Consider the following 15,357-nt stretch of genomic DNA (forward strand, 5'->3'; position numbering starts at 1 on the left):
TGCTTTGGGTGATGTGTCTGTAAAGATGTCTTTGAGGTGCATGTCATGTAGTGTTTCGCCTATATTTCTTTCTATATATTTTATGGTTTCAGGTCGTATGTCTAGTTCTTTAATCCATTTTGAGTTGGTTTTTGTTAAGCACAAAATCTTAAGCCTTGTAGGACTCTCAGGAGTCACTTCTTACACTCATTTTAGTGGTGTAGTAAAGAGTTTCTGTTAAATAACTTACCTTATCTATTCACTTCTCCACTGAGCAAAGTCCGTAACTTTTCAAGAAGTGAGGCATTAGTTTATTTTAGGCAAAGATATCATGTAGCCTGGGATATGCCTGACATATAAGTTTGCTTAAAACTCAGGTTCAGGACAACACTGAAGAAGGAAGACTCAGAATATTTTATTTCCTCACAGGTGCTTTAACAGGTTTGTGCTCAAGCATAGAGTGAATGAAGAGAAGAAATTCTGAGGTCTCTGGAAAAATCGATGTGGAAATAAGTAGCTGCCTTGATTATATCCTTCTATTTGAACATCACCCTAACTGTAATCATCATTTGAGCACTCCTGCTTTACTTTGTGTTACAGAGTTGACAATATTCTCTGTTTCCTTGTAAATGTGCCTGGCTCTCTCTGTGCCACACTTTCTTCCAGGTTCCTGCAAACAAAGCCCCCAGCCTGTCCCATAAACACAACTGGGAGTTGGTAGCTCCATAAAATTCTCAGCCAGAAAACTACCCCAAAATAAGCTTTATTGCAAAAAAAGTGTCATATTTGATACATAGACCTACAAAAAACAAAACCAAAAACCATAAGTTTTTCCTCACAAACACTTGATTAAAAATTTACACTTTTTTTTTTTAGTTATTGAAACAAAACAAAACAAAAAACCCAAAGTGGATATAACTGGTTACTAATCTTTGGTCAGCACCGGTATGAGAGGAACAACCCGGAGCCTGCATGTGCTTTGGCCATTTCACATATGAGGTTTGGTCACTGGTCCAGGGACAGGTTCTTGGGTTGAGAAGAACACAGAGACGTCCTTTTATTAGCACGTTCTGGCACAATATCTTTTTTTAAATGACTAAAGCAAACTAAACATCAATTCATTGTACAAACATCTTTCATACACAATAGGCTATGATAAAATGAGGCATATGGTGTATAACTACAGTATTAATGAAAATTCTAAAAAAAATGGATTTAAAAACAACAACAACATATATTCCTTGGCTGTACTGCATGATTTGTTTGCACATATGGCAATCCTGAAATAGCTTGAACATAATAAATGCACCATTAATCTAAGACAGCACCAAACACTACAGAACGCCAGGTGTTCCTTTACGAAGGAACGGCGGTTCTTCAGCTGCCTACGGTACCACAGGTCCGCAGCACACCCTGGGTAGGAATGAGGTGTTGTGGGTAGCACGTGTGGTTCCTTGAGGTTATGAGAAGGAAATACAGTACGGTTTGGCCTGCAATGCTACTGGTCTCACAAGCAGTCAAGGTATTTTGCTACAGTGGTTGTACTTCAGCTTCCGTTACCTGGTGTGTCTGGTGATGTGGAAGAGTGTCACAGAGAGCTGCTCTGGCTCTAATCTCCTCTACAGAGGATCTCACGACATTCCTTTCTCTTCAGTTATTGATTACACTGCCTATTCAGCTCTGTGAGTCTTTCTTTAAAATAATCAGATGTGTACCAGTTGGATGACTGGCAGAAAACCAAAGGAAACATCTCTTGAATCTACTGAAATTTTTTAAAAGCACCTCTAAAAGAAATAGCTCAAATTTATAAATCTAAAGAAAAACAAGTGAGTTTCCCTTTTTGTTTACATAGTTTGTTCATTTCTCCATATATTACTGCATTAAAAATAAATAAACATCTATATTTTTTTAATTAGCAACTATAGCAAAATACCCAAAGTGTTACAGACTGCTAACAGGAAAAAAAAAAAGCTCACATTATTTTTGTGCATTTAGTGCCATATGCTGATCTCTTGAACATTTAGGTTCTTTTTTAATATATTTTAAAGTGAAGTTATATAAAAAATACAGTAACCACGGTTGCCTGTGCACTCAAATCTTTGGTCACACCAGAGTCTAAATTATCCCTCCCCATGAGGGTCAACATTCTGAAGTCTGAGACAGGGAGGAAAGAAACAAAAGTCATCTTTTCTTCCTCTTTAAAGTCAGTCATTGATTTCTCAAAGGCTTCTGAAGGTTGGCTGTGCAGGGATTTGAGCCTGGAACCAAGTCTACAAGGGGTTAATAGAGTTGAATCTGTAGCCTCATTCTGAGAGCCTCCCCAAGCTCCCCTAGGAGGTAGTCATCCTCATTGCTATCTTCCAGTTTCTTAAGCTCCTTCTTCTTGTAGAGAGGGATGCTAGTGATTTCCAGTGTGTATGTGCCGGGCACGAGCTTCCTGTTGGCTGTGTGCAAGTAGCTGAGCCCGTGCCTTTGGTGGATGCGGAAGATACCGTCATCGTTCCCTTGAGAGATGACATAGCGGATGTGGTTGTTGAGGGGCTCGATGGCTGGCATGAGTTCCAGGATATGCTCCTTAGAGCCAAGGCCAGAGAGGTTGAACTTCATTTTCATGGGGTTGTCCATGTCCACACTCTCCAGGCTGATCTTTTCAACCTGGAGAAAGAGCAGGAAACCAGGTGGGAAGAGCTGCTGCTACACAACACAAAGCACTTGACAGGGACCTGCTGCTGGGGCCTCAGCCACAAGGTCAAGTTGGGGCTTCCCTTTCAGCATTCTCCTTACAGTGGTGCTGGAAACTAGCTTCCTGTCAGTTGGGGGCAAAGGTTAGTGCCACAGAGCATACTCAATTGGTCTTTAGGATTGACTTCTCACTTGTCCTTTTCCAGATAATTAAAGTCCTAGGAGCATTCATGTTTCAAGTTTTTGAAGATGAGGTTATGGAATAGCATGCTATTAACAATTATGAAAAATTGAGGAAATGACTGCCATTTCATCCCCTCTTTTGCTAGAATCAAAATGAGAACTACAGCTACTATCAAATAGTAGGGACTGTGTCCGGAGGACTCTGCACCCTGGAGATCAAAGGAGTGAGGCCCACCAATCAGCACACAGGTGTTTCCTGGGAGCCATAACTGAAGAGGGACCTGTGGACCTCCGGGCTTAGAATTGAACCCGTTTTGGTAAAAACCAGTGATCCAGGACCCAAATAAAACCAGTCTCACTTGATCAGAGGGATGGATGGGAGATTTAGGAAAACTGTTTTACTGAGACAGGCAAAAAGAACAACGCTGTAACTGGTTACTTCTTAAGTCAGAAATTGGCCATGGTGGTCCAGAAGTGCCAATTGGTGTTGAGACAAAACCAGGACCCACATGCCACATGGGAAGGTTTCAGAAGTGGAGTTTCTGGGCTGACAGTCTGGGATATATAATGAAAACTTCAATTGTCACATTTAAACATTACCTAGGTACCACAGTCTACTTAACGTAAATAGAAGGCCTATTTATTATTATAAAATAAAACCAGATACTTTTGGGCTAGAATGGTCTGGTCTTACAGATAAATAAAGTTTCTAAGGCCCAGAAAACTATTAAGCCAGTTGCCCAGTTCACACAACTAGCTATTTGTTGACAAGTTGTTTTTTTTTGATGTGAAAATTTCTTAGTATTATTAACTGAAGAATGAAAAATACACTGGTTACCAGAAAGAGAAGAGTGGGTTGGAGGAGAGAATGGTACAGGAGGGGGACAGGGCATTGGCACAGAGGTTTGGTGGAAAGTGAGTGAAGCTTGTACACATATGGATGAGTAAAAATGTAGACTCAAGTTATTCAGACAGGTAAACGACTGACTAATAACAAAAATAAATTTGTTGACTCAAGGAATAAATTATAGAAGAATAAAAAAATTAACTAAGAGGTTGGTGTTATTTCTGATTGTTCGGGAAATCATCTCTAGAACCTGATTATTCCTCAGTGGTGCACCCATCACCCATCGTGTGAGATGGGTACAGCTGGCCCTGCCCCAGGCACTTCACAGCATCAGCTCAGTTAATCCTCCCATCAGCTTCACAGGTACTTTTGCTACCAGTGAAAAAATTGAGTTGGAGAGAGGTGTAGTCCACATGCCCATGTAGGACAGATAATGAGTGAGGAGGCCAATGCAACACCATCAGACCCAGTTGGTCTGTGACCCTCACCTTTACCCACTCCACAAAATGCCTTTAAGACAAGAAAATACCAGTGACAGGCATTATCAGATCTCCAGTTCCCCACAAAATACAAATTATTTGGATAAAACTTTTATGGGAGTAATACCCATAAATGTCACAAAGTACAAGACCAAGTTGATTGACCTACTGAAAATTAAAATCAGCCTTGTGTGCTATTATATATGTATAAAATGTAATTGGATAAATAAATGCAAAGTAATTTTGTTTTTTGAATCACATCAAAATAGCTATTTCCTAGATGGACCTCTTATGACCCCGTGGCACAAATCAAAAACTAAATGATGTGAAACTCTCAATCATATAGTCCTTTTCCTTCAATTTTTGTGTTTTAAATAATTTAACTAATTTTAATTTATTTAGCCTTATGATATTTGTGTCCATTAATTCAGCCATTAAATTTCATGATAGTTTTATTCATTGAGGCAGTAAACTAAAGAAAGGTTTATCCATGCTATATGTGAGTCGATATGCATAAAATCTCGTGACAAAGCAAAGTGAGGTTTACTCACAGCAGCGGGTCCGGGTTCGTGGGCACTTCTTTTCTGTCTGCTGTCTTCCTTCGAGTAGCCATTGATTTTGCACTCATAACACGCTTCAGGGGACAGAGCATTTTCCTCATCGACCTCTGCATCGAGTGACAGGTACTGCCCTTTGTTAAACCCCATTCCTGAGACACAGTGTCTATTTGCAAATAGAAGCATGGTAGTATTAGACTTTATTGCTAACTTTGACTAGAGCTTTTTGCTGTTAGAGCAAAGACTCTTTAGAAATATACCAACAAAGCAAACTATAAGCTTGTAGTCCTAAAATCCTAATATTCTCTATAACTTTTTCCTTCACTTAATATACAAGATTTCCCATTATTTCAAGGACAGCACATTTCTTCTGAGAAGGAGTCCCAGGTTTCCCCAATTTTCAATGCAAGTTACACTAAAGTACTTGGGTGTAGTGAATTCAAGAAGAGAAAAGCAGAGTATGAATTTCTGGAGATGGCTAAGAGAAGTTCTGTTGCTTCCTAAGTCTGAAGCCTGTGCTTGCTACTCTCTGCTTTAATAATTGATATTTCTGCCTGTTGTGATGAGAGTCAGTGAGTTGACTCCGAATGTCTGGTCTAGACCAACGCTTCTGTTTCAACATTATTATGCACCAGTGTTGGGTAGATTGGTCCATGCCCTTTGGTGCCAGCTTCACACACCGCTCCTGCTGAGGAAGGCAATCCTGGGCTGACTCCTCAAGTCCTATCTCTGGGCCTTAGTGCACCGGCTGCCCTGACAGCAGGACACTTGAGCCAGCACCTCAGCTGCGGTTGATGGGGCTTGAGCAGCTGCATTCAGAAAGTGCAGTTAGCTGGAGGGGACCCAGCGTGTGGAGGAGTAAAAATGTAGCCTTCTCTGTGCAATATAAAACCAAGTGAGTGAAGAGAGGAACAAACCCTTCCTCAGAAACCACTAGACTAGCACCTGCCAAACTTCATAGAAGAAGCTGGGACAAAGTCTTCCCATTTGTACCTTATAACCCTGATGTCTATTGCAAGAAGGGAGCTGCATTTTTAAATGCCCGCTTGACTCTGGTCTCAAGGGGGCTGATGGAATCAATTCAGGCCACTAGCAGGGGCAAGGATGTGATACTTGTAAAAACCCAAACTAAGATGGTCCTACAGCAGGGACACAATCCATATGCTCTCTCAGGGCTTCACCTCCCAAGCCTCATAAACACTTTTGCCTCATTTTCTTCTAAAAATGCGGCCTCCCCCGCAATATTATGTGTGGAGGGAGGTGAAGACCTTACCCCTGTCCCACTCTGTAGTAGCCGGGTGGGCAGCCACAGAGGTAGCCCCCTTCCGTGTTGGAGCAGCCATAGTTGCACGGGTTCTTGGAGGACGAGCACTCATTCACGTCATGACAGGCACTGGAAAACTGGTCGAAGGAGAATCCTGAGGGACAGGCACACTTGTAACTTCCCAGGGTGTTGTAGCAGGAGGCAGAGCCACAGGCATTTGGGTTGGAGCATTCGTTCTCATCTGGTCGCACAGGAAGAAGAGCATAGGAAGAAGCTCTTACACGGGGAAGTGGCAGTGAAAAGATGGGAAGTCTGTGTCTCAAAGCACCTATGATTTTAGGGGGGAAATAACTCTAGAACTGTGATTTTTAAATGTTTACTCTTATGGCTGACTTGTAAAGCATATGAACTTAAAAAAAAAAATCAACAAAACGGAGCTAATCCCCCTAAATCGGGGCTTAAACACACTTTGCCCTATCCTTTTATATTCTGTTTGCACCGTTTCTCAATGTGTTTGCCATCCTTCGGGATAGATACTTGCAGTCTGCCTACTAAATATTCTCTTAACAAAAGGAAATTTCAAAAATCTGTATCTCAGACAGACTCGGGGTGACTAGCTGCCAGGGGATGAGCGGAGGGACCCATGGAGAATGGTTGCTAATAGCTATGCAATTTCTTCTTGGGGTGATAAATAATCTGGTACTAAGGGGGTACACAAAATTATTCAACTGTTTGCTTTATTTGTATTTATTTTTTATTAAGGTAACACTGATTTAAAACAGTATATGATTCAGAAGAACAGGATCACACCTCCTCAGATGCATGTCCTCACACCAGACCCATCACCAACGCACCCTAGTCCACTCTGCCTCCTCCTCACTGTCTTCTCCCTGCCCCCTCTTACAGCCTTAATTCCAGTCAAACTGTATCCTTTAGAAATGTGCATTATATTCCAATTTTAAAACAACCTTATGTATAACTATATTAGTGTGTATTCTCCCAGCAGTTCCCAAAGCCTTCACTATAAAGAGAAGACACTATAAAGAATTTGAATAGCTTAAATGAAAATAATTTGAATAAACATTATTTCATTGAACCTATCGAACCAACAACCTAATATACTTCCAACTGCTTGAGAATCCATTACGGGCAGAGATGGATTTGATTCCAGTCATAAGCTGACACATGTTTTACTAGTTTAATGACCTACATTATACTGTAAATGCCTGATAGCAGGATAATTACAGGCTATACATACATTCAGTAGTTATGATCATTTTTACAAATTCAAGGTCTGATTGTGCTTTTACCTTTGGAGATTGCAATTTTGCTCCCAACTATCTGTCTGACATACAGTGTGGGTTTTATTATTATCCAATTTCACCTTGAGCATAAACCACATGTATTCCATGGAATTCCTTCAAATTCTTGTGACTTCAGTAGAGCCGTGTGTCTATTGACCTAATGTAAGACAAGTATGTACTACGGCCCATGTAGGGAAGGGGCCCGTGTGCAAGTAGGGACACAACAGTGAGAGTGAAGCGCTTGTCTGCAGACACTCTGTGAGACTGTGGGAGATGTAGAGGGAGACTTAGTGAAGAGGCCTCTTCAGAGAAGAAATTAAACTCCGTAAGGACAGCACAGAGGTGATTAAAAGGGCAGACGTGACTAGGCACATCCTTGTATTAAGTTTATAGTTTTAGAATGAAACCAGACTTCCAAAAGTGGAATTCTTAATCCCTGGATATAAAATCTGCTGATTACATTCTTAGTCTTCATTTCATGGGGAGAATATATATAAATAAGTTACCTATAACATAAACGTAACTATTTTATTTCTATATACAAAAGACTTGGAATTCTGCCACCAAAACTCATCTGTGCTTATACTTAAATCTGATGTTTACATACAGAGTTTCTCTCCTGACAGAGCATGTGAATAAGATCATAATTTAACAAAATGATTCTGTTATGAATGTATGAGACATTGCATTAAGTAGAAAAATTACTAGGCAAAACCAATTAATTGAATATACTGCATTTAAACATATCACAAGAATATTTTAAAAAATGTATTATTTTTGAAGTACCTTATATACTTCATATTTATTTGCTATAAAGTTACATCATTGTGTACTTTTTTAGACTTAGATAAACTCACTTTTAAAGTATGTTCTTTTATTTATTAAATTTTTATTCTTACCTCATTGTAGTCCCCATAGTTCGCCCACCACCACATCACCCGTGCTCCATCACCACATTCCCTTGTGTTCATCCTCCCATTTTGCCCCAATCCACCCCCTCCTTTGCTTCCATCTTGTTCTTGTTTGAGACATACTTTGAGCTGACTCAATCTCTACTAAGCTATGTTTGAATTATTTTGAAAGTCTGCAGAAGCAAATGGAACTTACAAAATAACCAAAGCTTCACATATTTAAGATATGATTTTTCTTCACATGCAAATGTTAATAATATCCACTTTTTTCAGTTTGAAAATTAAGTAGAAAAATTACTAGGCAAAACCAATTAATTGTTTGCAAATATCTGAGCATGTCACTGATATCTGTACAATCTATGTACCACAATGTTATATATTTTCTGAGTTAACTGACTTGAAACTTCTTAGTGTTCATTTGAAGTAAAAGCTGTTTTCAATATTAATACTTACAAAGAACTATCTTTCCCTTAAATTGAAAGTAGCATTAATAACACTGTAGGTTTGTAGTTTACCAATATTTAGATTTTCTGATACATTGATTCTAAAGGTATCTATAGGTTATTTACTAGGAGAACCTGGATAAATGTGTCTGAATACTACATTTTACATTCCCCCCTCAGTGGAATGAATGGCTGAGTGATATTCACACATAAGTGACAGTTAAAAATGACTTGCCTTTCAATTAGCATTTTGTCATAATGCTTGGTCTTGTTGCTTTTATTAGTTCCTGATGGTTGTTAAATTCTATTCCTACTATATTTGAGTTAATACCTCCCAGCTGTGTTATATAATAGATTCAAGGCAACAAAGTCAGCAATTTTATGAGACCAGTTGGATTCCTCAATCCTGCACAGAAGAATCTAGAATCTTTCAAAATAAATGCCTCTGGCATCATACTTACCCAAAGACCTGCTGCTTAGAGCTGCCCATTTAGAAGAGCAAGATCATGAACTAAAACTAGCCCTTGGGGCTACCTCCTCATTTTGACATCTTTCTTTGTCTACAGAGGCTCTCCTGACTAGAAGGCACAGGGCTTCAGGTTGGACTCCAGAGTGAGCTGCTTGTAGTGACTGCCTTGCAGAAGTGCCTATTCCAAGGCTCCCGCAAGGGGAACTGGGATATACTCACTCCCTTGGTTTTAAAGTCAGACCAATCTTAGTGAAAACCTGTACTGGTATGTTTGCATTAGATGTTTACATACAAAACTTACGAAAACTTGGAAACTGAGTTGATATTTGATACATGTTCCCAGTTCTACTTGTGACCTTTTGAAAAACAAATTTTCTGTTTTAGATGATACAATGTGAAATATTAAATCATCGTTCTTTTGCCCTATATTCTACAGAATTAACCAAAAAGTCCATTGGATTTACTAAAGTGGCAGGCCTCCTATCTAATAAACACTGCAATAAAATAAAATTGTTTTATACTATTTTAATAGGGATCTAAAAAATTACCACTGACTACATGCTTTATAATTTGTGACTCACTGGGAAAAAGTGAGTTAAACTTATGAAATGATTTTGATTGACTGCCTAATTCATCGTTCTGCTAATCCTTTCAAGTCTTGTCTTTAACTTTAACAAGGGTGCATTCCTGGTGAGGCATCAATTCCAGTCCTGGCACAAGGCCACAGCACAGTTGTGACCTTCACAGGGTTAGTGTCTCTCCTTTGAAACTTATCTTGATTTTTCTTCTCAATTCATTAAATTGTCCTTAGAAATTTCTTTTGAGAAGATGACAAAGGATAAAATCAGATTAATATATTTAGGGATGGCTCAAAATAAAATATTTGAAATACATGTGGGGGAGTGATTTGAATCACTATGGGGAAACAGGAAGCACCCCACCACGTCTCTATGGAACCACTGTTCCTGTTCTGCTCAGCTCTGCCAGCATCTAATGTCAAAATGTGTTGGATGGTATGTCTGTGAAGCCCATTAAAATGTAGCCAAGAAATTAGGCATATGCCAAGTAAGTCAGCTGGCTATTCAAGTAGAGAATAATATTCTCTTTGGTCAATGACTCCTTTAAAGAGATTTTCTATTACTATTTTACTATTATCAATGCAAGGAGCAGAGCTGGGTACCTATGGTCTGTCTGGAATTGTGAACAGATTTGTTAAGTAGGTATTTCTACCTTAAAATAATTTGTATCCTTTATTATATCTATGTGAAAAGGGAACACAGAGGGAAGGTATTTATTTAGATGAGCTAAATTCTTTAGATTCATATGAGGGGGATGGATGGGTAATCACTCAAGTCCAAATCTAAAGACACATTTAAATTACTGATAGTGGGCCTCCCCAGTGGCGCAGCGGTTGAGCGCTGGGTTGCGAAGCTGCCTGCAGCCTCTGCAGCGCCGGTTTGATCTCCGGCTGCTCCCGGGCCACCGGAGGAGGGTCCCACATGGCGCGCAGACCTCTCCTGCCGCCCGATGCTCCCCTCAGCAGTGTACTTCGGTTCTTCTGCCTGCTCTGCTCCCCGCTCTGGCTCTGGTGAATTCTCTCACCCTCCCACACTTCTGACTGTACCCAGTGCTTGTATAAATAATAAATAAATCTTAAAAAAAAAATTAAATTAAAAAAATAAATAAATAAATTACTGATAGTGAAGTACTGACCTTGGCAAATGACAATAAAACCTGACACCATCTTCAGAAACTCAAAATACAGCCAGAAGAAAATTAAAATTATAAAATGTCTAGTTCACTTAACTTTTAGGTACTAAAACCAACAGTTTTATTATGGATATTTGCAAATGCGAACATATATAGAGACTAATATAAGGAATCTCCATGCATCATAAGTTCTGGTTTGTGAGTTACAGGATTCAAAGACTATACTGAAACATCAACCTTTATTCTTTATTTTATGCAAGGTGAGAAAAGCAGACACTAAGCAATAAATGCTACTCACCAACACATTGATTCCACTGGTAATGCTGAATATATCCTTGAGGGCAACCACATCTGTAGCCTCCCAGGATGTTCTGGCAGCCATGTTGGCACCTATGGTTTCCATCACATTCATCAACATCTGCAAAAACAATCCCGGCCAGATTTTTATGTAAACTTTCCTGTACTATTTTTTTTTTTTCTGGTGGGACCCTCGCCTGCGGCCAGGGAATGAACCGGCGCTGCAGCCCACTGCTCAACCGGCAGGCCACCAGGGGAGGCCTCTCCTCTACTATTTTTAAATGCACTTCAAATACAACCTGGGGTAACTATTGGCAGGGGAGCCAACAAACAAGACACAGAGAGAGGTGGTGATTTTTCCAAGTCACATGGTTATTAGTCGGTGGTGGTACAAAGAATGGTTCTGAGATAAGAAACCACCTCATTCTTGTGCTATTCACCAGACCATGCCACGTCAATGCTCTATGTAACATCTTAATTTTTGTAAATCAACCATAGCAACCACAAATTTTGTGCATTTTGGATGGATTAACTGCATATGGCCTGATTTCTTTAGTGAGTGACATAAATATACTCACAATATTCCAGGAGATTAAAAAAGTAATTAACATGTAATCTTCCTTTTCAGGAAGGTACAAGTAGTACAAAGATACCTTAAAAACACAATGATTTTACATGCAAAAAAATTATTACTATTCAGAATTAATGAGATACAAATTTTAAATATCTGAATATGTTAGTTTTAGACCTGATGTGGTATTATTACACATATGGAATAATTTCTTTGTTCATATATGCACGTAATTTTTGGAATGACAACTGAGGCTTTGAAAACTACCCATGAGGAGTGAAATAAAATTGGCATGTCTGATGTCTGTGTAACAAATTTATATGGATAATTAATAAATGGTATCTTATGTGGATGGTCACAAGCTGAACACACACGTGGTAAACAGCTGTGTATTCAGAATACTTTGAAAGTCTCAATGACTTCAAATATAAAATACTAAAATAGAAATTTTGAAAGTTGAATTTTTCTTGGCTGAAATTTAGATATATATAAAAGTCCCATAATTCTTTTAAAGAGCATACTATAATCTTTGAGTATATTTCTATAATTCTAAGTCATGTATTTTCTAAAAGTAATTAAAGAAAGGTAGTTAAAATCAATAGAAATAGAAATAGTTCATAAAAATGTAAAGGAGATGCATACAGTCTCATAATCTCACCTTCACAGTTCAATCCAGTGGCATCAAGAGAGAAGCCTCTTTGGCACTCGCAGCTGAAACTTCCAGGGGTGTTCTGACATATTCCCTTTGCTCCACAAAGGGAAGGCTGAGATCCACATTCATTATTGTCTAGCAAACCACGAAGATGGAGTATGTCAGATTTCCCATTTAAGATGTGATTTAAATTTCTCATGAAGTAAAAAGTGAAATAGAGAAGCTGAAATTTCATGTTGTTCTCCAAACAGCATTTTAGGGAGATGTGTACCAGATTATTGCCATATAAAAGGCAAAAGTGCTAAGAAAAAGTGTACTTTAAGAGATTTGGCGTTAGAATAGATTTTTGGGTCAACTGAGGACATGATTTTAGATAATTCCTAAAGTCTCATAACATATGTGCTTTCTGAACACAAAATACCCAGCATGTTCATTAGCATGTTCTAAATTATAGAGCCTTTAATCATATTTTATCTGAACACACATGATTTTATTTAAACATAAAGTGTATTGCTTGCAATATCCCTACTGTGCATGTGCTTGGACTATATAGGTCTTTTCTCCTTTACATATTGTTCTTGTGAAAAGTTATTATTGGCAACATTTTCAATCACTAAATATGAGGGATTGATTCTAAATATATACACCTGGAAATTAGTTTTAATGTTTTAAATTAGTTCTAATGTTTTAAATACAATTTATATGCACCTACCAAAAGTCTGAGAAATTTCCCATCTGTAACTCTGTCTTACCAATACAAGCAGTGTGATGCTGTGTGAAACCAGGTGGACATTTACAGGTAAAACCTCCAAGGGTGTTGACACAGAGGAACTGGCAGTTGTGTTGTTTGGTTTGACATTCGTCGAGGTCTGAAATGAGAGATAAGCCATTGTAAATGAGAGCAGTGCTTTCTGGCCACGCATCGTTCCTCATGAAGCTGAGGCAGGTGTGCATGTCCTATCGGGAGTATTTTGTCTAGATTTTTTCTGGAAGCTTTATTACATAAGGCAAGTGCCTTCTTTCCATATACTTCAGCAATATAAATATTATCAGCTGTTATGAAAGGATGACTGAAGTGATACAGAACAATTTTCTTAACATGAGAAACTGAGGAGACGAGCTATGTGCTTTACATGAACTTTTGACAAAACTAATACCCAAAGGTTAATATTCTTGCGTTAAATACTGTTAAATATGGCTGCTTATTTATTCCTACTAAAAGAGAGATTAAATTAAAATAAATCAGTGTGGAAAAAGATGAAGGTCTTAACACAACCACTGAGATAGGTATTTAGTTTGAATACATCATACATCATAAATAGCACAGGAGGTAAAATTGATAATTTTGGTCATAAATGGTATTAATAATTGAACTCAATTAATAGAAAATTCAACATTTGATTGTGGATGCACTGGAACTTAATAGGGGGAAATGAATTAAAATACATTTACAAAGTAATTTAAGATTTAGGCAAAATTAATTCATTATGTGAAAGTTTAAAAAAGCCTACTTTTATTGCATTCATGTAGAAACAATGTACAAAATTAAACTGATGCAAGAATGTTTACTAAATAGGTTCAAGAGAATAGTTCTTGCTATTATATTACTTACTTGTTTTGGAAATAAAACCTCATTTTTTTTTTAATAGATAGAGGCATGTTTTTATTTATTTATTTGTTTGTTTGTTTGTTTTGTTTATACATGCACTGGGTACAGTCAGAAGCACGGGAGGGTGAGAGAATTCACCAGAGCCAGAGCGGGGAGCAGAGCAGGCAGAAAGACCCAAGTACACTGCTGAGGGGAGCAGCGGGCGGCAGGAGAGGTCTGCGCGCCATGTGGGACCTTCCTCCAGTGGCCGGGGAGCAGCCTGGGATCGAACAGGTGCCGCAGAGGCCGCGGGCAGCTTCGCAACCCAGTGTTCAACCGCTGCGCCACCGGGGAGGCCCTAAAACCTCATTTTCTTGAGAATAATTTATACCTCAAAAATTCTACAGGAATTAGATAGGAATTTCCTCAGTTCATTAATTTGATACTGGTGAGATTTACTATAAAAATGAATATATTGTTAACAGTGTTGGAGTTACTTTTATTATCTAATTTAGCTTGATAATTATTTTGAATACCAGCTAAGCAAAAAAAAAAAAAATACATTTACCCTTTCATTTTCAACTTTCTGCAGTAAATGTGTAATACAGTTTGCAGAAATTAAATCATAGGTAGCCACAAAAAATCTTATTTCAGTTATATTTCAACTTCTTGCCAAAATTTTTTGTTTTGTCAATTTTATTTATTTTTAAAATTGGGTAGTTTGCTATTAAATGGGAACTACTATAACTGGGGCTTAAATTCTTTCTGCCTCCAACTGTGTATCCATTGGTAGAATTTTTGATGAGTCCTAAAACAGTCACTCAGAAGAGACACTTCAAGGAAGGTGTTGCACATCGTTTACTTACTGATTAGTTAATATCTGAATGTGAATGGTGAGAGAGAAAGACCATGATCACAAATGTCAGAGGCTCTGCTCTCACCTTTGCACGTCTTTCCATCCTCCTGGAGGACATATCCCCGAGGACAGGAACACTGGTAACTCCCCTCAGTGTTTTTGCAGATGAAGTTGCAGGGTTTTGGGGACTGGGAACATTCATCTAGATCTAAGTAAAAGTGATGGAAAGATTCAATTCTTGGTGAAAAGAAATGACCATCCTCTTTCCTCCCTCCATAATTTCACTTCGTTCTTTTTGCTTTTTCTCATCAACTTAAATGTAAAACAGAAATGATGCTGCTACACAGCAGTTTTTGCTCATGTAACATAGTGGTTGACTTTGTAGATCAATCTATGGAGCTTGGATAAATATTCTATCTAATCAGCTCTCTAGGCTCATAAAAACCTGCTAAATCCTTTAGACTAATGTACTTTGCTTTACAATTTAAGATTAGAAACTAAAAAGTGTTTCTTTTAACAAGTGCATGTGGCAGTTCTCTTAAACTCTCTTAGCAGTTATGCCCCT

General features: G+C 38.3%; 1 protein-coding gene across 1 annotated transcript in view; it reads right to left on the reverse strand.

Moving 5' to 3' along the window:
* Window positions 1–2,259: 2,259 nt before the first annotated feature.
* Window positions 2,260–15,357, reverse strand: part of FBN2 (fibrillin 2) — a gene marked incomplete at both ends in the record, with an annotated part of 253,753 nt that continues 240,655 nt past the window's right edge. Inside the window, 7 exons of the mRNA XM_084251943.1 lie at window positions 2,260–2,634; window positions 4,722–4,893; window positions 6,001–6,232; window positions 11,127–11,246; window positions 12,355–12,483; window positions 13,101–13,217; window positions 14,878–15,000. Coding sequence (XP_084108069.1) covers window positions 2,260–2,634; window positions 4,722–4,893; window positions 6,001–6,232; window positions 11,127–11,246; window positions 12,355–12,483; window positions 13,101–13,217; window positions 14,878–15,000 — 1,268 coding nt within the window. The remainder of the gene's footprint in view (window positions 2,635–4,721; window positions 4,894–6,000; window positions 6,233–11,126; window positions 11,247–12,354; window positions 12,484–13,100; window positions 13,218–14,877; window positions 15,001–15,357) is intronic.

Source organism: Talpa europaea (genome assembly GCF_964194135.1).
Source record: "Talpa europaea genome assembly, chromosome: 13".
NCBI lineage: Eukaryota > Metazoa > Chordata > Mammalia > Eulipotyphla > Talpidae > Talpa > Talpa europaea.